Source organism: Nanorana parkeri, unplaced genomic scaffold (genome assembly GCF_000935625.1).
Source record: "Nanorana parkeri isolate BGI_ZX_2015 unplaced genomic scaffold, ASM93562v1 scaffold123, whole genome shotgun sequence".
Taxonomy (NCBI): domain Eukaryota; kingdom Metazoa; phylum Chordata; class Amphibia; order Anura; family Dicroglossidae; genus Nanorana; species Nanorana parkeri.
The window spans coordinates 1,502,442-1,529,741 of NW_017306391.1; the positions used below are offsets into that span (position 1 = coordinate 1,502,442).

General features: G+C 40.9%; 1 protein-coding gene and 1 long non-coding RNA gene across 2 annotated transcripts; one reads left to right on the forward strand and one right to left on the reverse strand.

Moving 5' to 3' along the window:
* Window positions 1-27,222, reverse strand: RTN4IP1 (reticulon 4 interacting protein 1). Its single transcript, XM_018553523.1, has 9 exons — window positions 26,886-27,222; window positions 23,791-23,942; window positions 16,973-17,041; window positions 15,786-15,910; window positions 15,002-15,050; window positions 12,263-12,399; window positions 5,621-5,804; window positions 5,306-5,398; window positions 1-162 (listed from the first exon to the last, which is right to left on the reverse strand). The coding sequence occupies exons 1-9, from the start codon at window positions 27,154-27,156 to the stop codon at window positions 43-45; spliced, it is 1,200 nt and encodes a 399-aa protein (XP_018409025.1). The 5' UTR covers window positions 27,157-27,222; the 3' UTR covers window positions 1-42.
* LOC108784656 lies at window positions 13,206-20,600 on the forward strand. The gene is made up of 5 exons (XR_001941082.1): window positions 13,206-13,215; window positions 17,553-17,556; window positions 18,558-18,626; window positions 19,689-19,813; window positions 20,549-20,600. It is a non-coding gene; the product is annotated as an uncharacterized LOC108784656 (long non-coding RNA).
* Window positions 27,223-27,300: the final 78 nt, after the last annotated feature.

Below are 27,300 nucleotides of genomic sequence, written 5' to 3' on the forward strand. Positions count from 1 at the left end.
AAACACACAAAAAGTAGATCAGTCTGTAGAATGGACAAACATTTATTGTTTTTGGTCAATGACCTGAATTACTGTTTTTCCCCGTGCATGTCCTGCTTCTACCTTTTCAAAGGCTTGAGGGATATCAGAAAATGGAAACACCTTTTCAACAACAGGCTGCATCTATGGAAAACAAAAAAAAAGCAATGTGATATACACAGTATGATTATACATTCCAAAGAGACTCAGTCACAATGAAATAGCCCTGAAGAGAACAGCGTGCCCAATTCACTGTGTATTTGGCTGCAGTAACTCTACCAAGAATATATCTATAAATTTCTGTCACAGACTAACATTATTTTATCAGGGAAAACACTATCAAATACACAAGAGGAGGTTTTCAGTTCTACAGGAAAGTCATCTGCTGTAAGTACAATACAATATGTACAAGCACTATTTAAACCTATTGTGATGGAAGAATGGAGAGCTGAAAACTACTGCAGACATAAAGAGACTGCTGCCCCTAAACCTTAGTGTTGTGGTCCAGTCCCAGGCCATTCTTACAGGCAATGTTTTAAGTCCGTCTGAATGCATGGTTTGCCTGTCCCTTTCTACCTCCTCACATTCCTAGTCATCCGTGAGGTTGCATCATAGATCTGGGTCAATAAGAAAGTGGGGGACAGGGTTTAGTTGCAAGCTCAGACACTACCCGGAAGTGTCAGAGCTTTGCCTGTCAGAGCTGCCAGCATTTAGCCATGAAAGGATGAAAGGAAGGTTTGGTAAGCTGCTGCAGGTATGTGCAAGCACCTTTTAAGTGTGCACCCCTTCCCTCTAAGCGAGAGTCTAACAAATCCTTGAAAACCAGTCAGAGAGGATGGTGAACTACTTAAAACATCAGTTTTAACTGTATTTTCCCAGCACAGAACATGCTTCCCTATGAGCTGCCATTTCATTATCATAGGGACACATTTTGAAAGAATACAAGTAAAGAAACATGGCTGCCCTCAGTTAGCAGGGCTTCGGGGAAATAGTACCCCTGATATTTCCCTTTTAAAATGTAAAAAGAAATTGAGGACACAAAGTCCTTAATCTCTCTTTCTGCAGCCTTTGTTCTAAATAAATGGAATGTACAGAGGCTTCCCATTCATTCAGAAAATATTTACTATCACCTGCATGCAATCTATCGACTTCATTAATATGCTCACACTTGGAGACTCAGATACATAGAGTTAGGACCACACTTTGCAGAGGTGCCTTGGCGCGGCAGTGTGGCTTCTACATATTTTTGGCCAAAAGTTTGTGCAACTAAAACCTCTGATTTTAATGCATACTGTTGACAGGGCTACTTGTTTGGTTGCAGGCTGGCTGGCAGGCTGAGGCTGGGGAATTTTTGTGTTTTGTATTGTTGTAAGCCTTCCCAATGTGCTCCCTGCTATAAAGGCTGGTTATAGATTCATGCATGTACCACTTTTTTCTATTCTGAATGGGGAGGAGCCTCTGTACTGAGTGCTACTACCCATTCAGAAACTCATTAATGAACAGGAAAAGATGTAAAGCACTTCCTGTTCATTCATAACTGGGGACACATAGTACTATGTGTCCCCAGTTATTTACAAGAGAACCGCACTCATATGCAGGCTGAAAAGGAGGGAGGGGAGGCTGTACGAAGCATCAGACCGAGCTCCGGTGTCGGGTCTGGAAAAAAGTCAGACCGAAGCATGTACAGTTGGCTGGAAAGAAGGGTGAGAATGGTGCGACTCTGATATGTAAGGTGGCAACGCGTTTCGAGGTGCAAGACCTCTTTGTAAAGCCAGGGAACAAGAAGAAGTATGTGTAGAATGGTCAGTTTTGTCTGTGTTTTTACCCTATTGCCAGATAATCCACACTCCTGAGTATCCACTAACTTTAACCTGAGTCTGAAGATTGCATTCAATGTTCCCAGAAGATGCATGTTTATCTGATGATTGTTACATTGTCACCTTCTTCCCTTATGTGAGTGCAACATTATTGCATTTTCATTTCCCCCTTTGTTATCATATGTATTGCGCTAGGTGGTGGTGCTCTCGCTTGTGGAGTGTACAATGTATACACTCCATTCAGGTCCCAAGTAGCAGTGTGGTGCAGTTCCATGCGCTGCCCTGCGGTAACCTGTGGTGGCATATAGTGAGCTGTGATAAATGCAGTATGTTTGCATTTTATTGCAGTGCACTGACCATCACACCCATGTTGTGGTGTGAATAAGACACAATTGTTTTCTATGTGTCTTTGGGATGACTTGTGTGACCAGTGCGGTACAATGCAGGTCACTGCTATAAGTGTGAACAGGCCTGCAGAATACAGTAACAGGTGCATTTGTCCCGCAGCTGACCTCCTTCCGGCCGGAATTTGACCCGCTTTAAGTCTTTTATTTCCCATTCCTATAGACTTTTATCGGAATTAAAAACGCACTTGAAGCAAAGGCTCATTGACACAGGCCCTAAAGAAAATCCAGGTTACAGCAGGCCTTTCTCCCCAAAACATAAAAAGCATAGATGTATGCAGCTCTGCATGCTGAAGAATAAACACTTTACTTGTATGGCAAAACATCTGTTACCTTAAACTTACATTTTAATTTTTCTGAGGCACCAGTGACATAGCCAATGCCTCCTAATTGCCCCCGTGAAGGCTATGGCACAAGTGCATTTGAGGGAACTCTCATAGTTAAACTGTGAGATCTTGCAAAATCTCACAAAATGTATGGAAAAAGTCAATTTATTCTTTTTTTTTTTTGTCTACACAGATATGGCATGAGCATCATTGGTAGGCTGGTCAGAGAACAAGGAAAAAGAAGCTGGGCACCAATGGGGTATACTAGTCAAAATGTCAGCTAGGGATAATAGGAGAAAGAGCAGAAGAGAATTTGCATGTGTCAAAGCAGAAACAAAGAAACTATTCTAAGATGTGTTTACTTGACTGTATTAACTTCTGTAATGGTGGCAGCTTCCTATGAGGAGGAAGGGACAGTCCTCTTGAAATATGGGTTAGCAAAAGGAAAGCACACAGTAGTGCCAATAATACCAGTATCATTTCAAAAAATGACCATACAAGAAATCATTATGTATAATGAATGGAACTATTCCTATATACTGTATATCAGTTGCATGGGAGGACCGGCAAACCCAACCAAAAATACACACACACACACACACAGGAACTTCCTGTTCTTTTTCCTGTTTGTGCATTGATAAATCCCTTGCTGTAATCTTTTTGTAGTTTACTTTGTACTTCTGGAACAAATACACCTCGTGGGTCCCATTTCTACTGTCTGCAACTTTCTAGTTAGCATGTACTTCTGTTACTAGAACAGTGGAGGGAGCTCATATTAAGCTACAGGCTCAAAGTAAATAGGAAACTTACACCATAAGCAGATGCAGGGTGTGCACCACACAAGATAAATGCATTTCTGTACCCACTATGTGTACTTTAGCCTGCATATGTCGGATATATGGATATATCACTTTTTATGACAGTGGACATCATTTACTTGTTTATTTCTAGAAAGAAAGCAGCCCACTTAGTAGGCTTGATCAGTATTATTTTGGTTAATCGTACGTTCATCAGACAGTTCTGACCCATTCACTGAGGAAAACACTGAGACATGAATACCAAACTGATGACCCCCTTATATTTAAAGCTTTACACAAGTGTGTCATTTGTATTGATCAAACCCATTGTGTTCTTAATCCTGAAAAGGCTGACCGTACAGCAGGATAACATAACAGTGATCCGCTGCTAAAATCAACTGACTCAGATGAAACCCTTTCCTGTATTACGGCTGCAAAGGCGGCAAAGAGCTGGGACTGGTTGAAAGCAGGATGATTAGGAGAGATTAAGTGAATAAAGAAAACACAGTCTATTTACAGCAGAACATCAGTCTCCTAGCACGGGGTACTTTTGTTGTGTTCTGGGAAGAGGGATTAGCACACGGGTCTACAGAGAACAGGGATTACATAAGCAAGTATGCATCTGTTTATGCAAAAACACCACCACTGTGAAGAGTACGCTTTCCATGTGCTTGTTGCGTTCACTTTAAAACAGCCATCACCTTGGAAACAGTATATTAGGGTAGCCAAAGAACTTCACAAAAGGTAGCATGGGCAACAAAAATCATTAATGAATCAGTTACTAAATGTAACTACATTTACAGCATAACTCTGAGAGACTCAATCTGTAAATGTGTCACAGATGATTAATGTAACGTATACAAATATAGGGACATAGCTAGATAAAGGTATGCAAACATTAGATGCCAATTACAGAATGCCTGCTATTTCACATAGGTTAAAAAAAACAACACATTTTTTCCTTTTTCGATACAGTAGGGCAGGTTTTGGCAAACTAAGGTCCTCCAGCTGTGATGAAACTAGAAATCCCATGGTACCTTGGTCTCTGGGAGGGTCTTGCAATGTCTCATGGGATTTGTAGCTTCACCACAGCTGGAGGGCTGGAGTTAGCCTACCCCTGCAGTAGGGGATTGTAAAAACCTCAGTGAAGCTTTATTGTTTCCCTGTGGGGAGGGACACAATTCCCCTTCACTTCCTGTTCTGAAGACACGACAGGAAGGTAGACATAATCACTCCAAAGTGAAAGAAAACCCATCTTAGCTGCTATCAGAGCAAGTAAGCCTGTTAGAAAATTACCCCTCAATTCTTGTTCTGGTATCAACTCCCAAATTATAGATTTTCCTATCATTTTCAGTCCTGAGAATGAAGGAATCTCCCATGTAGGGAGACAGATAGCAATAAAGACATAACATGAGTTCTAACCCTCCACCACTTTATCTATATAAAAAAAGTTTTTGCTTTAGACCCACTTTAAGACATCGGTTTAGTAGTATACAGGATATGAGTGATTGCAACAGATAACCATGTGGCATCAGTAATAAATCTTTAATTCTTTTTAGCTCTCAGATTCATTGATGTGGTGCTGAAGTGGTGGATCATGTATTCTTACATCCTAATCGTAACTATATCTCCTGCACGTGTACCTTTACTTTGTTGCTCGTCTCTATCAGATGACAAACTTGTATAGAACTAGAAGCCATGACAAATAAAAATGGGAACTGACCTTTTTCTGTTTTTATGGGTATGAGCATTACAAATAACGAATCAAAACAAATGCAATGCATTGTAATAAATGGACAACTCTCAAATTCTAAAAATAAAAACAGCATGTGATTTTACTCTATGTAAACATTTTGGGAACTAACAAAACTCAGTAAGGCGTTGCTCCCAAGAGGATAACATATATGAGAAGAATACCCACTACCAACAGAACAGCCACCTACCTTACCAGCCTCCACAATTGCACCAAATTCATCTAGGGCTGGCCCGCTGGGGGCAAAGAATCCCCAACGGTAGTGGATCCCTTTGTAGAGGTGCTGAAACCAGGAACAATAAACATTCATTACTGTTCTGAGATTAAACCCAACTACATACTGAGTAATTAACAAGCAAAAGATGCAAAATATTTGATAGATTAAAAACCTCAAATATATAGCCGTGACTGTTTTATCACTACACATATCCTACATTTTGCTGCAGCCATGGAAATGAACCCCCACATTCTGTGTAAAATCAAAATTGACAATACACAATATTACCTTTATCACGTTTGATCCCAGAGTAATGCCTGTGCGCATCATTCCATCTGCTATACCAAGCCGGTCATTGTTATACAGAAAAGGAGTAACCAGAGTGCAGTATGAAGCTCCCGACCATGTCTTAAGGTACGGAATAGTCAATTTTTCACTTGTTCCACCTACATTGTCAAGCACAGCATCAAACCTGAAAATGTTATGAAAAATGTCAACTTTTACACCTACAAAACATTACTTAAAACTTATGGACCTCTTGTATTAATTTTATACTGAAGAAAATATCAGTGCTGTCCATAGAAGTAAGGTTTCAGGTGCCATTTGTTTTCTTCTACTGCAGGCTTATGGGTTACATAATATAAAGAAAAATATGACTAGTTGCTATGAGAAACAACTGGCTTTCTCCGCCACAAAGCAGTCACAGCAATAGACACTTGAAAGTATAAGTTATATGAAAGCAAAACATAAAAAAAGGCTTAAGTATAAAGTCCTGCCTACAAAGTGCAGCAATGCACAGTAACCAAACAACCCATTTAAGCCATAATTACCAGTACATGACGGGGTGTGCTTATTTGCTATGAGTACTCATTAAACTTAGTGAAGGGCAGGCTGCTAATATGCAGGGGTACAATGCAAGGTTGTGAGTAAAGCAAAACAGGATTCCCCAGCATGACCTTAAAACAAACATCTAAGATTGACAAAGCAATGCATGGCTACCAGTTAGCATTGAAGTGAAGCAGGTAACATCGACATTGCATTTAAAGCATACCAATGTTTAGGCCTTTTTAGATACCCTAAGATTTTTGAGGACCTCTAAGATGTGCTACAAACATTTATTTACAAAGGATACACTTAATGTATAGGGCCCTTTAAGAAAGCAAAAATGTATAGGTAGGTTACGGGGTTAGAGGAATAGGACTTTGTATTGACTTAGGGAACGCTTTACTTCATTTATTCCAAATATACAAAACACTTCAATGGCATCTCAAATGTGAAAGGATAAATGGTCTCGTTTATCAAACATGTCTGCATAGGACACACTGAATCTAGTTAGTTGCCCTGTGGCAACTAACTAGATTCAATCGTGTACTGAAAAAACTTTCTGAATCTGACTAGCTGTTGCAGTGTGATATACAGTAAACAGCTACTGTTTGAGACACACGTATAAAAGTGCTCTAAAACATAAGGTCAAGAAGAATGAATAGACATTATACAATTATCTGTACAACGGGATGGGGCTGGTTTTGTGGGTTACTTTTATTATGATCTCTGTGCTGAAAAAAAAATAAACAAGAGTCAAATGTATTCCAATAATTCAATGGGAAAAGCCACACAAGCTACCAATTTACATGTTGTACCTGTCTTAAACCACTGCATTAATACATCATATTAATACATCATAAAGTATGCAAAATCAATAGTTTTGCTTACCATGGCATATACTGTACCAGTGAACAAAAATAACTCACACACAAGAAGATGCTAGTTGTCAGCAGCAAAACAATGGGGCTTCGAGTTTGAATATTATATAGCTGAACTGTTGTACCTGTTTAGTGCTGGAGTTACATATTACATGGATAAAATGAAAATCAACTAACAACATTCAAATAAGCAGAGGTGGTGTGGTGTCAGTCACCTCCATCCCCTACTCCTAACCCACGAGTCACCTTGCTCTGCACCTCCTTCTGTCTGGATATCAGAGATTTCCCATAAATTTCAATGGGGCCAATTATAAGCAGAGAGGGATTGGTAGGATGAAACCATTTGATGACCACTAGCATTAGATCCAAGTCCTGCAATGGTGGAGGTTAATGCCAGAATTTTTCACTGCTTTACCCACCCAGGAAAGCACGTGTGCACATGAATCAGCCATCTGCATACATGACTATGGGACTATACACACAACATGCACTGAATACTTGGTGTGACCACACTAAAATACCGGAAAACATGATTTAAAGGAGAACTATGGGGTCAGTGTTTTTCCCCTTAGTTCTCCTTAGGGTAACGGGAGGACACAAACTAGCGTCCTCCCGTTACCCTAAGCTCAGTATACTGCGAGCTACAGCTCGCGGTATACTGAGACGCCGCAGCCGGAGCGGATCCCGACGTAGATGATGGGATCCGCCCAGCTGCGTGAGTGACAGCTGGCTCTGCCTATCTAGGAGGCAGAGCCAGCTGTACCCGCCCCCTACCCCGTCCGTTCCGCCAGTCAGCGCTGGCAGATCGGAGCGGGGGAGAGGGGAATCCAGCTCACCTCTCGATCCTGTCACGGCTCTCTGCCGTGACAGGATCGAGAGATGAGCGAACCTGGTATGTGTTCGCTCACCTCCCGATCTACCGAGCCGACCTGTGACAGTCTCATTGTCACAGGTCGGCTAGAACTATGAGGTGAGTGGAAATCACTCATCTCATAGTTCTCCTTTAAGCCAAGCTCAATGATTGCTAGCTGGTTGATTCTGCCGTTTAAAGTATAGCCTGATGGCTGAGATCACTCTAGTCACATAGGCAAACACTAGTACTGAATATTAAAGTGACACTAAACTCAAGCGCTATATCTTAAAAATGCATTAAAGTACCTCAACTATTGATAAAAATGTATCTTATTTGTGTATCACGCAGCTGTAGATCCTCAAATCATCTCTGAATTCATGCCGACACTGTCCTTCCTTCTGGAGGGTGACTACTTTTGTTCCCCAAGATCCCTGCGTGTTGTAAAGTAGCCACCGCTCCAAACTCACTCCCACGATGGACTACAATCTCAATACAAATTACTAAACTAAACATGGTATTGTAGTCCATCACAGGAGTGAGCTTGGAGCAGTGACTACTTTACAACACACACAGGGACCATGGGGAACAAAAGTAGCCACTCTCCAGAAGGAAGGACAGTGTTAGCATGAATTCAGATATTATTTGAGGCACTACAGCTGACAGATACACAAATAACAGCAAAACGTTTCCCAGCAGACTCACCAGCCAACATGCAAAAAAAAAAACCTATCTAACCACTAAGGTTAAAAGCAGAGGTTTTAGATAAACGTCTTCTGCAGAATATGTGGAAGCCGCACTGCCTCGTCAAGGCACCTCTGTGTAGTGCGGTCCTAACTCTAACCTATGAGAGTCTCCATCTTGGAGCACATGTGGCAAAAGATAAAATTGGGTGCAGGTACGCCAGGAGGCAGCCCAACCTCCTTAAAAAGGTACAGGGACGCACAGGGGAACCCCGCACATCACAACGGCAGCTGAGACCCCCTGTGTGCCACTGCACCAAATCAGTCAAGGAAAACACACTCATCAACTCATAACCAACTTTAAAGCAAGGTGCACATGGAAGGGCTTTATACAATACAACAGCAAAAAAATTCCCAGCACACCAGCCAGCATGCAAAAAAACCCCCAAAAACCTGCATCCAATTTCACATATTCTACAGAAGACGTGTATCTAAAACCTGTTTTTAACCTTAGTGGTTAGACAGGTTTTTGTTTGCATGCTGGCTGGTGAGTGTGCTGGGAAACTTTTTGCTGTTGTATTGTATAAAGCCCTTCCATGTGCACCTTGCTTTAAAGCTGGTTATGAGTTGATGAGTGTGTTTTCCATTTGTTTTGCTTGACTGATACACAAATAAGATACATTTTTGTTAATAGTTAAGGTACTTGAGTGCATTTTTAAGATTTAATCATGAGTTTAGTGTCACTTTAAAAGAGGCAGATTGACATAACAAGAAAAAAGAAAAGGCTAGTTGCACTACTTACCAGTATGACCCCGTGGTCGGGGAGGGGTGCTTGGAATGACTGCGGATGGCACCACCAAATACAGATAATTGCAGAAACGTCACCAGCACACCAAATCCTTTTAGGATCAAAATTGGTAGATTTATTGCAAACTCATGTCAGTTACACAAGCGCTTTCGGGGCCACACAGGGTCCCTTCATCGGGCATAGCAATGAGGCCCTGTGTAACTAACATGAGTTTGCAATAAATCTATGAATTTTTATCCTATAAGGATTTGGTGTGCAGATTGACATAACAGGCACATACAGTAAAGGTAAGTGTGTATTACATAGTTATTTACAGTAGTTAATAAGGTTGAAAAAAAGAGAATGGTCAATAAAAATCAATCTTTGTGTGAGTTTTATGTGTTTGATAAAATCCTATAAGCATAGGCCAGTTTGTTTTCTCTTTCCTACTCTAGTAAGTATATTTAATTTTGTTAACCTTTAGAAGAACACTACCACACACATTCTAACAATACTGACCAGAAGAAGTCAAACCCTCCCCCCACCCCCCCTCCCATTCTTCATTTCCACACACAGACTGTATAAAAAGGGTATCAGTTCATTATTTTCCAATCTTTGTGGATAGGCCTGTAATTGGGTACCATATTTAGATTTTATTGACCACAGGCAGTTAAGGTCTTCTTAAAATCCAATGATTGTTTTGCACAGTCATGTACCAAGGGATAAGATGCTGGCTTGTGCAACTTATGGCACAAATAATCTTATGGTACCATATTTCATGGTGATAATGCCCTGTGATGGGGGAGCTTTAAATGTGGCGCTTTTAGGCCTTGTTCACACCAAGCGCGGAGCAGATCCGGACCAGAGCAGGTGCAGGCCGGATCAAAACTGCGTCCAATGTATTCCAATGGTATTTTGACCTCCAGTTCACATCGCAGCGTGCGGATCCAGATCCAGACCGGATGAAAAAACTGCGGCAAGCCCTATTTTACCTGCTCTGGATCTGGTCTGGAACGCATCAAAAACGCAAAAACGCATGCAAGTGCCTGAAAGCCCATGTTAAAACTTAAAAAAAAAAAAAGAATGTTTTTTTTTAACCAAAACCGGCCCTAAACGCATCAAAAACGCGTCTAAAACGCGGCACAACCCACTGCACTGCGTGTGCAGAAACCTGACCGGATCTGGTCTGCATTTGGTGTAAACAAGGCCTTAAGGACCTAGTACACTCACCAAGGTGTGTTTTATGGTTTCCGGTTTACTCTTATTCACAATTAAGAATGAAACATAGGGTTTTTTTTCCAATTACATCACACAGCAACAAACATTTATCCGCCTCCTGGTGATTAGTGAAGTGATGAGTCTGGACTTGGTGCGAACCCAGTTTGCCCGCATTCTCCCAAGCCCACTCAGAACTGTAACTGCCACCCCCTGCTCCCAGCCCATCAGTTGCGGAGAGGTGCATTCCCTACCTTGCAGCTATACATCACAAAAGGAATTGCCCCCAACTGCGGCCACTGTTTGGGCCGGGAGGAGGGAGTGGCACTCTTATATTTGACAGGACATGGGCAAACTCAGGCGGACTGGGATCACACCAAGTCCAAGCTCATTTCTACTGGTGATTCATTAAATTTCCAGCAGTACAAGTGTCTCTAATCATACTCTTAACTTGGTCCTTAACCTGGTCTGGTCTCTCTAGCAGGCTTTTCTTGCAACAATGGTTCTCCCAATGTGTTTTACCTCCTTTATACTATCACAGTCACAGCCCCGATAAACACTGTTTAACCACCTCCCGTCCATTGGCCGTACTTAAACGGCCGGACAGGAGCCTTGTAGATGTAGGTGGGCGTCTTAAGACGTCCCTCCCCGCCCCCAGTGGGTAAACCGTCAAAGCGGTAAACAGCCAGCGATGGCTGTTTACATACAAGCGTTCCGGCGTCGGTAGAGACACTCAATCGCTTTTATTTAGAGCGGGTGTGCGCCCCCCCCGTCTCCATCCAGGCATATAAACGGTTTAAATGCTAATTTGGGAGCTGTCTCACCTGTCCATCTCCTCATGAAAGTTACACAGCTCTACCACACAACACATTCAGCCTGGTTACCTCTTTTTTTCTCTGCTGCAGTTATGCAACACAGCTAGGTCACCCCCTGATGATGTCACCTCTGCTGTTTTCTCCTGTCAATATGTCCTTTGTCAGCACATGTAAATACAGGACACCAGATTGGCCCCAAATACAGTCCTCCATTTCCCTGTCTTCTGAACAGAGGATTAAGAGAGCCTGAAATGAAGACTACACTTCAAACACCCTCAACCATACCACTCTAAATACCCAAGATGTAACAGTAATACTCCTATCATATACCATATGTTTTAGTCATGCTCTAAAATGCACATCTTTTTGTTACAAGTTCATGCTTTATTAATTGGGAAACTGGACTTTTGTGCTTCTAAGACATTAGAGCTATACCTGCTTGGTTTCTTTAACACTTTTGCTCAACACACATGTCAGGACAATGTTCTGACTGATCCTGTTCTATGCTCACAAAGTGCATTTGATTCATTGACGAGATACTTGCCCTACTAACAATGCAACATTCATTCAGCTAGTGAATAAGGCCTACTAGAGTAAAAGCTGGTATATGCAGAAACAGCTTGCTTGGTCAAATGCTCTAAAGCTTGGCAACCATGGCAAAATATATAAGAAACAGTCTACATTGGAGAAAACTAATTTCCAAAATGTTTAGCCTTGAAAAGTGGTATGATGCATGGGTATGTATAGTGAGTGAATGTGGTAGGTGAACCAGTTCTTTACTTATTTATGTGTTTCTTGTACTGTAACTGAGGTAGATAGCACAATAATTACACAATAAACAACTTAAAAAACATTATGTTGAAAATAAAAAACTCACAAGTCTCTTGTCTTCAGCTGGTCTTTTAGACTTGCCGCAGTGTAATCAATAATATCATCAGCTCCCAGGTCCTTCATCAGTGTTTGAGCTCCTCCAGAGCAAACAGCAGTGACATGTGCCCCCCATGCTTTTAACAACTGAAATATAAAAAAACAAGCACATGGCTGAACAAAAGAATAAAGAAGAAATATACAGTATGTATGTGCACCAAGCAGCTTCTAGTGTTCCAAGCAACCATGTCATAATCCTAGGGTGAGTGGGAATGAGCAGGGCTTGAAAAATTTTATCGTGTCTCACCAGTCAGTCAAAAATTTCAGCATGACTGGACTATAGCCTCGAAGAAAAAAAATAAAATATTTTCCCTACGTTATGTTATAAAACATTTATTCTTACCCATATTTTTAGGAAAAAAATATAAAAGTCAGGGTCACGTCGGGTAAATCGACACCAAACATGTCAAGCCTTAAAAATTGCACGCGCCCGCAAAAATCACAAAAAAACGACCACACCAAAAATTGCCCATAGGCGACAATTTAAACGCTTTTATTGCTCATCAGTTTAGTGTTATCAGGGATTACAATGGCCCGAGAATTATTACCCTCACTCCGACGTTCACCCCGAAATGTAACATGTGCGGCGCAATCGCTGTTTTCGCATGTAGGCGCACCCGACGCATGTTTGCATGTGTATGTGGGGAGGCGGGGGACTTTAAAAAAAATGTAGTGTTTTTTTTTATGGTTCTTTTCATTTTTTTTATTACTCTTCCCCCCCCTTAACTTTATTGCTATCACATAGGGGACTAAAAATCCCCCTATGTGATAGCCAATTTACATGACAGGTCCTTTTTATGGAGACATAATGACTAATGTCACCTAGGGACCCCCAGGGAAGAGAGAAGCTGATGAAGCAGATATCTGCTTCACCAGCTTCTCCCAAGCTTCTGAAGCTGGAGAGTGATAGCTGAATGCGGAAGTAATGTAATATACATCACTTCCTGTATTCGAGGACGGAAAGGATGTCAGAGGGAGATTGTGTACAGATCTCCCTTTGATCTCCAGTCACAGAGAAGCCGTGTTGGTCCAGGCCGCACCAGGCACAGCGGATCTCGGGACCGGCAATGACATCGGCTAATACAAGCGATGGGGCGTCTCTAGAGACGCCCAATTGCTTGAACGTAAAGCTACCGGCCTGGAAGTTAATCGCCGGATCCGCCGTCCTCTCATCACAGACAAGAGGACAAGCAGATTTTTCAAGTCCTGGGAATGAGGCACTGGACCACAAACTTTCTCTGGTCAAATAAGAGAAACATTTTAAAGAGTACCTGTCACTTCCAAATGCTATCACATAGGGGTTTGTTATCCCCTGTGTGATAGCAATAAAGTTAAGTGAAAAAAAATAGTTAAAAAGATAATAAAATTAAAAAGTAAAAAATAATAACTAATTAAAACTGTAACTACATGTAAAAAAATAAAAAGGCGATAAAGTAAAAATAATAAAATAAATGGAAATAAAAAATGTTTACAAAGTAAATAAAAATTGAAAAAAATGAAAACCAGCCCCGCTGCCCCCATCATCTGCATGCTAATAAACGCGCAGTTTTTTCAACCGCGATTGTGTGCAACCACTCGGGCAGGGCGGTATTGCGGCAGGAAATCACGCAATCTGCCTGGCACGATTGGGGTGCCATTAGAAAATAATGGCACTGGCAGCGCGATCAGCGGTGGTGTGCAATCCATGTAAGCGGATGGCTGGGCGGTCACGCCACCGCCGATCGTGTTGGCAGTGCCATTATTTTCCAATGACAGTCCATTCGCGCCAATCAGATCGCACAGCCTGGGCGGTCCCAGACGATCTTGGTTGAAAACATGGATAGGTTAAATGTTTTATTGCTCTAAAACATTCTTAAATTAAAAGTTCTTCATAATCATAAAGAAATTGGCCTAAAATCATTAGTCTATTGTTTTTTTTTTAAATGTCACCTGTCCCTTTAAGAAAAAGTATCGGTAATTGGTATTGGCAAGTACATGAGGGGAAGTACTTGTACTTGGTCTTGAAAAAGTGGTATCGGGACATCCCTAGTGTCAAGTACAATGCACACGATACAAATATAAATCTGTCATACCAACATTTATACTTCATCCCATTAGGTAAATGGAATTGGAGCACCGATACAATTCTCTGCATATGAAAATCTGAAATTCTTTGGATTATATACTGCACACATAATAAGCATGTTTATGAAGTGCAATGTGTACAGATTAGTATCCTTTCCTTTTAATAAATTGTTTATAACCCACAAATTGCCAGCATTTACAGACATCAGACCACTGTGAGGGGAAGGGAGAAAACTCCAAGTCACTGTATCGCATATACTACAATTACATCAATATGGATTCTTGTCTCAGTGCCCAATAGTATGTATCGGTATTAAAAAAAAATCGATTGAACTAAGGGAAAAGCCACTTTTTCTTTAATATATACTTTATATACATGTATACTATATTCTTACGTTAGTAAGATGTTAAAAAACCTTTCATTAAAAAAACAGGTTTACAGCATAATGAAAAAATATCTTCCTGCTGTAAATACCACAAACAGAAAAAATACACCCAGAATATTACAAAATAATATGACTAGACTGTTATGTGAATGGGGCCACAATATGGTATGGATTGAGTATGCTGAACAGGAAAGAACCTCTGAAGGCAAAAAGAAAATTTGTAACTGAAGTAAGTTTACCTGAGTGGCCGCTGTGCCAACCCCTCCAGATGCTCCAATGATTAAAACACTGAAATAAAAAAGAAAACAAGGTTAATTCTGTCATTCAGCTAAAGTGTAATCCTTTCAGCACCGAAAAGTCAGTAATATACAACTATATATTGTGTACAATAAGCTTATTTTAATAAAACTGTACAACAAGAAAAGCATCCACTTACAGAAGATTTGCTAAAGAGGAACTCCGGCCAAAAGTGTCCTTAACCCTTGCAGTAGGGCCACCAACTGTTGTTTGTCTGAAGAAGGGACTGCCTGGTCCCAAAACGTCACTTTGTGTATGTCACATCATGTTCAGTCAATAAAAGAGATTGACTGCTATCAACAAACGGAGTGTGAGTGACTTTATGGTATTTTGCTTTCAAAGAAGAGGGTAACGCAAACGAAAACACGTGAGAACCGCTCGATAGCTCAGTCGCCTAGGTGTGAACCTAGCCTAAACCTTTGGCTGATTTAAAATCGGAATCTACTGAAGTTATTAAATACATATTGGTCACATGAAATCTCACCGAAGACTATATTATCAGTGTTTTACAGAACTAAACTTTCATCTAGTATGTATCACAGCACGTAATTTGTCCACATAAAAAGCAGTCATAAAATTGTAATGATATTGGAAGAAAATCTCGTGTCATCCAGCTACATGCATCTAGACAAAAGAAAACCGACGTTGAACAGTTTGACAAAAACAAGCAAGAGAAAACTGATGTATTGAAGGATTTTATGTCAGGAAAAGATGTCTGGCGCTCACCGTTTTCCTGGACAGGTTTCCTTTTTCAAACCGCAGCTGTTAACAAGGGCAGCCCATGCTGTGAGGGCAGCATAAGGTAAGGAAGCAGCTTCTGTATGACTAAGTGACTTTGGCTTAAAGGATACCTAAACATAAATGAAAACAACAAAATGATGCTAAATTCCTCCATGCTAGAATAAAAGGTCACAAAGCTAGAACATTCATTAAATTAGAAGTATCTGAAATGATTAAACAAACTTAATCATAGAGTAGTTGTTTCCATAAGTGCTAGTTCACAGCAGCCCCAGTACATTCCGGCCTGATTCAGTGCCGGAACCCAACGGATCGCATCTTGGCCGGCTCACTGCGTTCTAGGGCGGGAGGGGGCATGGCGGTGCATTGATGTCAATAGTACCGCAGCTATGCCCCAGCCGCAGTGCGATCGCTTGTGCTGGAACGCGTGGCACATGAATGTCTGCGTTCTGGTCCGGTGCAGTCAGAAAAAAATAGTGCATGCAGCATTTTTTATGACCGGAACGGCTGCATTGATGTGCCACGCATTCCGGTGCGGACGATCGCACTGCAGCCAGGGAGCGTGGCTGCGGTGCCATTGACTTCAATGCACCGCCAGGCCCCCTCCCGCCCCAGAACACAGTGAGCTGGCCAGGATGCGATCCAGTGCGTTCCAGCACCGAATCGTCCCAGAACGCACTTGGGCTGGTGTGAACTAGCCCTAATTGTGATGTAGGTATATTGCTGGGTTTGCTTGGCTAGCTAGGGTACACAGGGTAATTATCCTGAAGCTCTTTCATCTGTGGCACCTGAAGCATAAAAATAAAAGATCTCTTCCCATGATCTCTCACTACTCTGCGACTAAGCCTGTTTGGGTTTAATGCGTTAGGGTGAGTGACCAGCAAGCGGGAATAATACGTTTGGAATGGACTGGATTTTACAAATAAAGAAGCACTGGGTGAAGATTGGCAGTGTGAGGCTTTTTCTTTGGATTGCATTTGCTCTGGAGTATGGATGGCTTTCCGGCCAACACCAAGCAGTGGAACTCTAAAAAAAAATAAGGAAAAACAAAGCAAAGGTGGAGTTGTTCCCGAAATAGAATTCATTTTTAACTTTGAGTGACAATAAAAGATGAGACCTAGTTGATGACCATAACGTTTAAGCATTTCACAATTAGTTTTATTTCATATATTTACCTCGTTAGCACTTGCAACAACGAATTCTGCAAAAGTACCCTGCCTCCATGGTGGGACTGCTGCCCAAACCTGTTAAAACAATTCAATAAAGGATTACTTGACTATGCATTCCTAATAATACTGTACAAATATGCATACTTTACATAGTTCTTACCATTCTAATTAGCCTTGTATAATAATGGAAGCAAATGGGATGAATTTTCTTGTATATGATTCAACTGGGTGAGGGGGGCAGCAGTAGTGGATCCTTCATATGAATATATTAAAGTGGACCTTTACCCCCTTTCACTAAAAATCACATCAACATGCAGCTCTGCATGCTGATATGAAATCATCTTACGTTCATTAGTTAATCATATTTTGCTTTTACTTACAATTATTGTTTTTATACTTCTTGGTCTTCTTGCGCATTAGTGATGTAATGTGCCCAAGTGTTCTGGGAAGGTTACATCAGTAGTACATTGCTGGGAAATCTCATCCGTAATCTCATCCGGTCTCAGGGAAAGGCGTTTTCCTCCCCTGAGGTGATGTGCATGGTCACATGTCCTAGTCACATGTGCTAGAGTTCCAGGAAGCAAAGTGAGGTATATTGATCTGCCCTTGTTAAAAATGGCCACCGTGAGAAGAATGGGGAGGAACAGAAAAATAAGGTATGCGAAGAAGAAAAAGCCTGCAATTATCTGGAAGTATCTATTTGTAGATTATCATCACTAAACATTTCTAAAGTCGTCTTTGTTGTCATTTCAAAAGGTATGAGTTAAGCTCCTCTTTAAGGGTAAAGCGGGGCCAAGTGAAACAGCCACCTAGTATAAAGCCAAGCAGAGCATAGGCTCTGCTTGGCTTTATACTAGGTGGCTGTTTCACTTGGCCCCGCTTTACCCTTAAAGAGGAGCTTAACTCATACCTTTTGAAATGACAACAAAGACGACTTTAGAAATGTTTAGTGATGATAATCTACAAATAGATACTTCCAGATAATTGCAGGCTTTTTCTTCTTCGCATACCTTATTTTTCTGTTCCTCCCCATTCTTCTCACGGTGGCCATTTTTAACAAGGGCAGATCAATATACCTCACTTTGCTTCCTGGAACTCTAGCACATGTGACTAGGACATGTGACCATGCACATCACCTCAGGGGAGGAAAACGCCTTTCCCTGAGACCGGATGAGATTACGGATGAGATTTCCCAGCAATGTACTACTGATGTAACCTTCCCAGAACACTTGGGCACATTACATCACTAATGCGCAAGAAGACCAAGAAGTATAAAAACAATAATTGTAAGTAAAAGCAAAATATGATTAACTAATGAACGTAAGATGATTTCATATCAGCATGCAGAGCTGCATGTTGATGTGATTTTTAGTGAAAGGGGGTAAAGGTCCACTTTAATATATTCATATGAAGGATCCACTACTGCTGCCCCCCTCACCCAGTTGAATCATATACAAGAAAATTCATCCCATTTGCTTCCATTATTATACAAGGCTAATTAGAATGGTAAGAACTATGTAAAGTATGCATATTTGTACAGTATTATTAGGAATGCATAGTCAAGTAATCCTTTATTGAATTGTTTTAACAGGTTTGGGCAGCAGTCCCACCATGGAGGCAGGGTACTTTTGCAGAATTCGTTGTTGCAAGTGCTAACGAGGTAAATATATGAAATAAAACTAATTGTGAAATGCTTAAACGTTATGGTCATCAACTAGGTCTCATCTTTTATTGTCACTCAAAGTTAAAAATGAATTCTATTTCGGGAACAACTCCACCTTTGCTTTGTTTTTCCTTATTTTTTTTTAGAGTTCCACTGCTTGGTGTTGGCCGGAAAGCCATCCATACTCCAGAGCAAATGCAATCCAAAGAAAAAGCCTCACACTGCCAATCTTCACCCAGTGCTTCTTTATTTGTAAAATCCAGTCCATTCCAAACGTATTATTCCCGCTTGCTGGTCACTCACCCTAACGCATTAAACCCAAACAGGCTTAGTCGCAGAGTAGTGAGAGATCATGGGAAGAGATCTTTTATTTTTATGCTTCAGGTGCCACAGATGAAAGAGCTTCAGGATAATTACCCTGTGTACCCTAGCTAGCCAAGCAAACCCAGCAATATACCTACATCACAATTAGGGCTAGTTCACACCAGCCCAAGTGCGTTCTGGGACGATTCGGTGCTGGAACGCACTGGATCGCATCCTGGCCAGCTCACTGTGTTCTGGGGCGGGAGGGGGCCTGGCGGTGCATTGAAGTCAATGGCACCGCAGCCACGCTCCCTGGCTGCAGTGCGATCGTCCGCACCGGAATGCGTGGCACATCAATGCAGCCGTTCCGGTCATAAAAAATGCTGCATGCACTATTTTTTTCTGACTGCACCGGACCAGAACGCAGACATTCATGTGCCACGCGTTCCAGCACAAGCGATCGCACTGCGGCTGGGGCATAGCTGCGGTACTATTGACATCAATGCACCGCCATGCCCCCTCCCGCCCTAGAACGCAGTGAGCCGGCCAAGATGCGATCCGTTGGGTTCCGGCACTGAATCAGGCCGGAATGTACTGGGGCTGCTGTGAACTAGCACTTATGGAAACAACTACTCTATGATTAAGTTTGTTTAATCATTTCAGATACTTCTAATTTAATGAATGTTCTAGCTTTGTGACCTTTTATTCTAGCATGGAGGAATTTAGCATCATTTTGTTGTTTTCATTTATGTTTAGGTATCCTTTAAGCCAAAGTCACTTAGTCATACAGAAGCTGCTTCCTTACCTTATGCTGCCCTCACAGCATGGGCTGCCCTTGTTAACAGCTGCGGTTTGAAAAAGGAAACCTGTCCAGGAAAACGGTGAGCGCCAGACATCTTTTCCTGACATAAAATCCTTCAATACATCAGTTTTCTCTTGCTTGTTTTTGTCAAACTGTTCAACGTCGGTTTTCTTTTGTCTAGATGCATGTAGCTGGATGACACGAGATTTTCTTCCAATATCATTACAATTTTATGACTGCTTTTTATGTGGACAAATTACGTGCTGTGATACATACTAGATGAAAGTTTAGTTCTGTAAAACACTGATAATATAGTCTTCGGTGAGATTTCATGTGACCAATATGTATTTAATAACTTCAGTAGATTCCGATTTTAAATCAGCCAAAGGTTTAGGCTAGGTTCACACCTAGGCGACTGAGCTATCGAGCGGTTCTCACGTGTTTTCGTTTGCGTTACCCTCTTCTTTGAAAGCAAAATACCATAAAGTCACTCACACTCCGTTTGTTGATAGCAGTCAATCTCTTTTATTGACTGAACATGATGTGACATACACAAAGTGACGTTTTGGGACCAGGCAGTCCCTTCTTCAGACAAACAACAGTTGGTGGCCCTACTGCAAGGGTTAAGGACACTTTTGGCCGGAGTTCCTCTTTAGCAAATCTTCTGTAAGTGGATGCTTTTCTTGTTGTACAGTTTTATTAAAATAAGCTTATTGTACACAATATATAGTTGTATATTACTGACTTTTCGGTGCTGAAAGGATTACACTTTAGCTGAATGACAGAATTAACCTTGTTTTCTTTTTTATTTCAGTGTTTTAATCATTGGAGCATCTGGAGGGGTTGGCACAGCGGCCACTCAGGTAAACTTACTTCAGTTACAAATTTTCTTTTTGCCTTCAGAGGTTCTTTCCTGTTCAGCATACTCAATCCATACCATATTGTGGCCCCATTCACATAACAGTCTAGTCATATTATTTTGTAATATTCTGGGTGTATTTTTTCTGTTTGTGGTATTTACAGCAGGAAGATATTTTTTCATTATGCTGTAAACCTGTTTTTTTAATGAAAGGTTTTTTAACATCTTACTAACGTAAGAATATAGTATACATGTATATAAAGTATATATTAAAGAAAAAGTGGCTTTTCCCTTAGTTCAATCGATTTTTTTTTAATACCGATACATACTATTGGGCACTGAGACAAGAATCCATATTGATGTAATTGTAGTATATGCGATACAGTGACTTGGAGTTTTCTCCCTTCCCCTCACAGTGGTCTGATGTCTGTAAATGCTGGCAATTTGTGGGTTATAAACAATTTATTAAAAGGAAAGGATACTAATCTGTACACATTGCACTTCATAAACATGCTTATTATGTGTGCAGTATATAATCCAAAGAATTTCAGATTTTCATATGCAGAGAATTGTATCGGTGCTCCAATTCCATTTACCTAATGGGATGAAGTATAAATGTTGGTATGACAGATTTATATTTGTATCGTGTGCATTGTACTTGACACTAGGGATGTCCCGATACCACTTTTTCAAGACCAAGTACAAGTACTTCCCCTCATGTACTTGCCAATACCAATTACCGATACTTTTTCTTAAAGGGACAGGTGACATTTAAAAAAAAAACAATAGACTAATGATTTTAGGCCAATTTCTTTATGATTATGAAGAACTTTTAATTTAAGAATGTTTTAGAGCAATAAAACATTTAACCTATCCATGTTTTCAACCAAGATCGTCTGGGACCGCCCAGGCTGTGCGATCTGATTGGCGCGAATGGACTGTCATTGGAAAATAATGGCACTGCCAACACGATCGGCGGTGGCGTGACCGCCCAGCCATCCGCTTACATGGATTGCACACCACCGCTGATCGCGCTGCCAGTGCCATTATTTTCTAATGGCACCCCAATCGTGCCAGGCAGATTGCGTGATTTAGAAACAGCCACCTAGTATAAAGCCAAGCAGAGCATAGGCTCTGCTTGGCTTTATACTAGGTGGCTGTTTCACTTGGCCCCGCTTTACCTTTAAAGAGGAACTTTACTCATATCTTTGCGATGACAACAAAAACACCTTTAGAAATGGCCACAGTAGGGGGAGAGGAAGATATTCTCATCAGAGACTCAATGTTTAGATTTAAATTTCCCAGTTGTCACACTTTAATTACAGAGCCAGAAAAACGAATGTTTTGATAAAATCTCTCATATCTGAGTCCACATATTTCTATTGGTCACATGCACAGGGATTGAATAACCTAGGTGTGTGATCACCCCTTCTCGTCATAATATTATAGCTGGGTAGAATTGAAATACAGCAGCTCATTCTCAACTTCCTTCAGTTAAGTTCTGTGTTTGTCTGCCAGGCAATGCAATTGTAGAAGTAGTGCAGCATATCTCCCATTGGCCCTGAAACTGGGTATAGACAACTTATCTTGTTTGAGCAGAACAGCTCATTTCCACATACGAAGATTGAAACCGGACCCTACTCCAGCAGAAAGGATCAGTCATTTTACATGGTTTTAGCTCTTTACATATTGAACTATTATGGCCTATGCGGTATCCTGATATTAAGCAAAATTGAGGTAGAATGAATCTAAAGTATATAAGACATACAATACAAAGTAAGAATTTCTCCTAATAAAAGCATAAATGTTATTTCTAAACAGTGAATGCTAACTTGACATAATTCACACGGACCTACAAGTCATGTATTAGAAAGGGGATCTATTTGTCCATATCATTAAAGATGTTGGAAACCTGGTTTTCAAACAGTCCTTCTAAAAGTAAGACTTTTTTAGTTTCTATTACATCACATTTAAAAACATGGTTTTAATGTAGTCTTGCTTGGCATTGGCAACCACCAGCATGCTTTAAAGGGTATCTATGGTCAAAAACTAAAAATATATATGTATTTCTCTATTGAATTTTCACAAGTTCTAGCCCACTCCTAATGACCATATCCATCTAGACGTTTGTAAACTTACTCGTTGAAGATGCCCATACAATGTACTTCCTCAATGCAGTGACACAATTTCACTTCAATGTGTCACAATTTTCACTGAAATAAAGTATGTCACCAGCACACCAGGAATCCTCATCCAAAAACACCTTTATTGATGTTCAAGCACTGCACAGGGTCCCGCACCTGACAAAGGGACTCTGCGTGGTCCCAAAACCTTGTTTTTTGACAAAATGCAGAAACATCAATAAAGGCGCATTTGGTTGAAGATCCTTGGTGTGCTGGTACTTTATTCTTTGGATTTGTACCATGCCATCCACAGAATCACTTCAGCACCCATTCAACACGGCATATACTGGCCAGGAGTGCAGTGGGATATCTACAACTCTCACAAAGCCTGCCTTTTGAACTAAAACTGAACATGTGCACAGTGTAACATTATTATTGCATGCTCGAGGCAGTGCATGATGGGATATGTAGTCTCGTGAAATTGAGTTTGCATCACATCAAGCAGCAGGTAAAGAGATGTAAAGCACACTGGGAATCCAGGAAGTTGTTGAAACTGATGGGCAGACAGAAGGCAACACTCATTATATAAAAGGGAATTGTTTTAAGTGAGCTTTGACTGCATTATGAAAAACAACTCTAATATGTATTCCTATTACAACGCTGATGTTATAACAGGATAGTGTATACTGGAACTTTACAACTGCTTTAAATGCTGATGGAAAAGTCCTTGGTTAAGTGCTCAGATATTGAGTTGTGTTGAGCATTAATTATCAAGTAGGTCTCCACTACATGGCCTATTCTCTGCCCATACTACAGCACACTTGAGAATATAATTGGCTCTACCATGATTGATTGTGGTCTTTGAACAAGGTAAATCTGACAGATCTGACACAGACTGAAAGTATTTACAAAAAAACATTATGTGTTGTGATGCAGGTGTGACATGTAGAAAAATATTTCCACTTGTTAAAAAACATGCAATAGTCATGGAAGCATAGAGATGCATTCTGACCATGCATTGGTCTTCTGAAGAATTACCAATTTAACAATGTTTCTCGTTTTCCCAAAACTTGCCTCATCTCCAGGTTGAAAGTATTTCACTGCAATTCCACACTCCATTACAACTCCTGAAAGATCTCTACCCAGAGTTATAGGGAATTCACTGCCCGGTGTGTTCAAGTGTAGAGGATCACGACTGATGTTCAGGCTGGCAGCTCCATAACCATCTGAAAATATGAGTATTTAGTCACTTATTGATGTCAACATTTACTGAATTCATGAATCACAGATCTTTGCAAATGATGGAAATGGAAAATATTCATCAATTACAACCATGGGAGAGGACTACTAAAACGTAGACATACAAGCTACATGTTTTTTCCTTTAACAATTTCATCCATAACATCTGTTCGTCCATTAGGGACCAAAACAATTTTTACATTTCAGCTTTAGGCCTACTGGCTCAGCAATCATTTGTTCACAATACAGGATAGTGAAGTGATGCATATATTGTTCTGGACAAACAGAGCTTCCTTTTGTGAACATAATCATCTACAATTATTTCTTTCTCATTTAAAAAGGTAAAAAAAAGGGAAAATAATAAAAAAAAAAACACTATTATTCCAGTTTAACCAGTAATATTGTTAAAAGTCTACAATCAATTATCAGTCCAAGCCATGCATCTATCGAGAGAGAACAATTATAATGCATTTTCCCATTGGAAAATGTCCCCATTGGAAGATGTCCCATCAACTCCTGCTTCAGTAGCACCGATAACATTTTTTGGATTTTCCATCACTTTCTGCATCGCTGACAATGGTCCCCAGGACAAATAAAGGGTGAATCTACCCATTGTGAACACAGACAATAAAAACTTGACAGGTGTTCAAACCTATCCTCACACTATTAAAAGAGAACTATGGCCAATCCTTTTTTGACCATAGTTCTCTTTTGGGTCACAGGAAGACATTTACTAATGTCCTCCTGTGACCCAGAACTCAGCATATACCTGTCTACTGCCGACTATTTACTAATGTCCTCCTATGACCCAGAACTCTGCATATAGCTGTCTACTGCCGACTATTTACTAATGTCCTCCTAAGACCCAGAACTCAGCATATAGCGGTCAACTGCCGACTATTTATTAATGTCCTCCTATGACCCAGAACTCAGCATATAGCTGTCAACTGCCGACTATTTACTAATGTCCTCCTAAGACCCAGAACTCAGCATATAGCGGTCAACTGCCGACTATTTACTAATGTCCTCCTGTGACCCAGAACTCAGCATATAGCTGTCTACTGCCGACTATTTACTAATGTCCTCTTATGACCCAGAACTCAGCATATAGCTGTCAACTGCCGACTATTTACTAATGTCCTCCTAAGACCCAGAACTCAGCATATAGCGGTCAACTGCCGACTATTTACTAATGTCCTCCTGTGACCCAGAACTCAGCATATAGCTGTCTACTGCCGACTATTTACTAATGTCCTCCTGTGACCCAGAACTCAGCATATAGCTGTCAACTGCCGACTATTTACTAATGTCCTCTTATGACCCAGAACTCAGCATATAGCTGTCAACTGCCGACTATTTACTAATGTCCTCCTGTGACCCAGAACTCAGCATATACCTGTCTACTGCCGACTATTTACTAATGTCCTCCTATGACCCAGAACTCAGCATATAGCTGTCTACTGCCGACTATTTACTAATGTCCTCCTGTGACCCAGAACTCAGCATATAGCTGTCAACTGCCGACTATTTACTAATGTCCTCCTGTGACCCAGAACTCAGCATTTAGCTGTCAACTGCCGACTATTTATTAATGTCCTCCTATGACCCAGAACTCAGCATATAGCTGTCTACTGCCGACTATTTGATGAGAGCGCAGAGCTGCGCTGCAGCCAGGAAAGATCCCCACAATATTGTTGGGATCCACCCTGCTGCTAGATTGACAGCTGACTCTGCCTCTCTAGAGCCAGAAGCAGCTGTGCCTGTCCCCTCCCATGCTGATAGAAGGGGAAAGCAGAGTGAAAAATGGAGGACCTCATCACTGTACTGCTTTCCGTTGTGCAGTCACAGCCTGGGTTAGGTTCATGACAGACTGGGCTCAGAGGAATTGAGTTAAATGATGCTGGCCATCAGAGTGGGTACTGCAAAAGGAAATCTCTGTATTGGAGATAACTATTCCAGCATAAGCTAATTGTGTTTTTTTTTCTTATCTTTTAATTGGCTATTCATTTGTATCTTGTTATTTTTGGCTGGAGTTCTGCTTTAACTTCAAAGCATTTGAGGGAACAATTTTCCCTACACAAGAGACAATTAATTCCTCACTCTGCGGTTCTTCTAAAATGACCCTCTCTTTAAGTTACAGAATACCCTGCTCCTTAGCATGGTGTGAACTGACCCTCATATCAACTGACAATTAAAAAACATTTATTTTCCGTTTTAGCGTTAGTGAAGGGTTAGGACCTCTGCCAGCCGGGCCCATGCTGGGGAAATGAATCCTCTTTATTTGCCCTAATAAATGGAACTGAAAGTTGTCACCAGTACAGAATACAGAATAGGTCTACCACTGGGGACACTGGTTGCAATGACAACTAAGGCGATTCAGATGGGCGATTCTGCCACTAGAGACCAATCTCCATCGGCAGGATTACTAAGAGGCTGCCTGTCTGCATCTATGAAATCACTCACCCTGTAGCCAGATGCAGGGAGATGCTGACTTCATCACATGTAACACAAGTCCATTAACTTGTATTATACATGAAGACGCCAAGGGACATTACAAAGCGGTAGATTTGAGCAGTCAATGCCGGAGGACCAGGGATCAGGTGAGTATATCTTTTTTATTTTACACCCTAAACCAAAATGAACACTAAACCCTTGAAGGGTGGGGGTAGCCCCACTGCAAGAGTTAGTTTTTATCTACCCGGAGTTCTTCTTTAACAATTCAATTTGTGTTCTCATCCCATCTTCCTCTATGAATCACAACAAATAAATGTGATGTTTTACATGACCACATGCAAGTAACCATCAGGGATAGCCAATCAGAATTGAATTTGAACGATACCGCTTTCTGCACAAGCGGTGCATTCTCATTGCACTGTCCAGCATTGTTCCTAAGTAAACTAGGAACCCTGTAGATTTAGAACCATACTCACTTCGCATATTGACATCAATGGGGTTTACACTTGCGGCATGGACTTGAATGATGACTTCATTGGGGTACTTGATGGAAGGGATGGGCATATTATCATTGAAGCGCAGAACATCATTCTTCCCATATTTGTCGATCACCCACGCTGGCATGATTGTATTTCTTACAGACGATACATGAATTCCTCTGTCCTTACCAGTTTTTAATCTTACGATTGGTCTTTTATATAAGCTGGCAGTCCTCCAAAAACATCTGTTACATGCCATGCTGATCATTTTCAGTGTAGTCTATAAATAGTACTTATTATATGCAAATATTCAACTGCCGAAATTCAGTACCTTTGGAAAACATATCCTAGGTTTTCACTAGTGCTCATCTATATCCTTTATGCTCCACCACCAGCCACAGGTCAATACATT

What these genes read in the sequence shown, in the direction of transcription:
- RTN4IP1 (XM_018553523.1), bottom strand. Translation starts at nt 27,156, where the DNA reads ATGATCAGCATGGCATGTAACAGATGTTTTTGGAGGACTGCCAGCTTA. An exon ending in GAAACCTGTCCAGGAAAACG is followed by an intron (nt 15,051 to 15,785) that starts GTGAGCGCCAGA and finishes TTTTTATTTCAG; the next exon opens with TGTTTTAATCATTGGAGCAT. An exon ending in CAATTGTGGAGGCTGGTAAG is followed by an intron (nt 163 to 5,305) that starts GTAGGTGGCTGT and finishes TGTTTTCCATAG; the next exon opens with ATGCAGCCTGTTGTTGAAAA.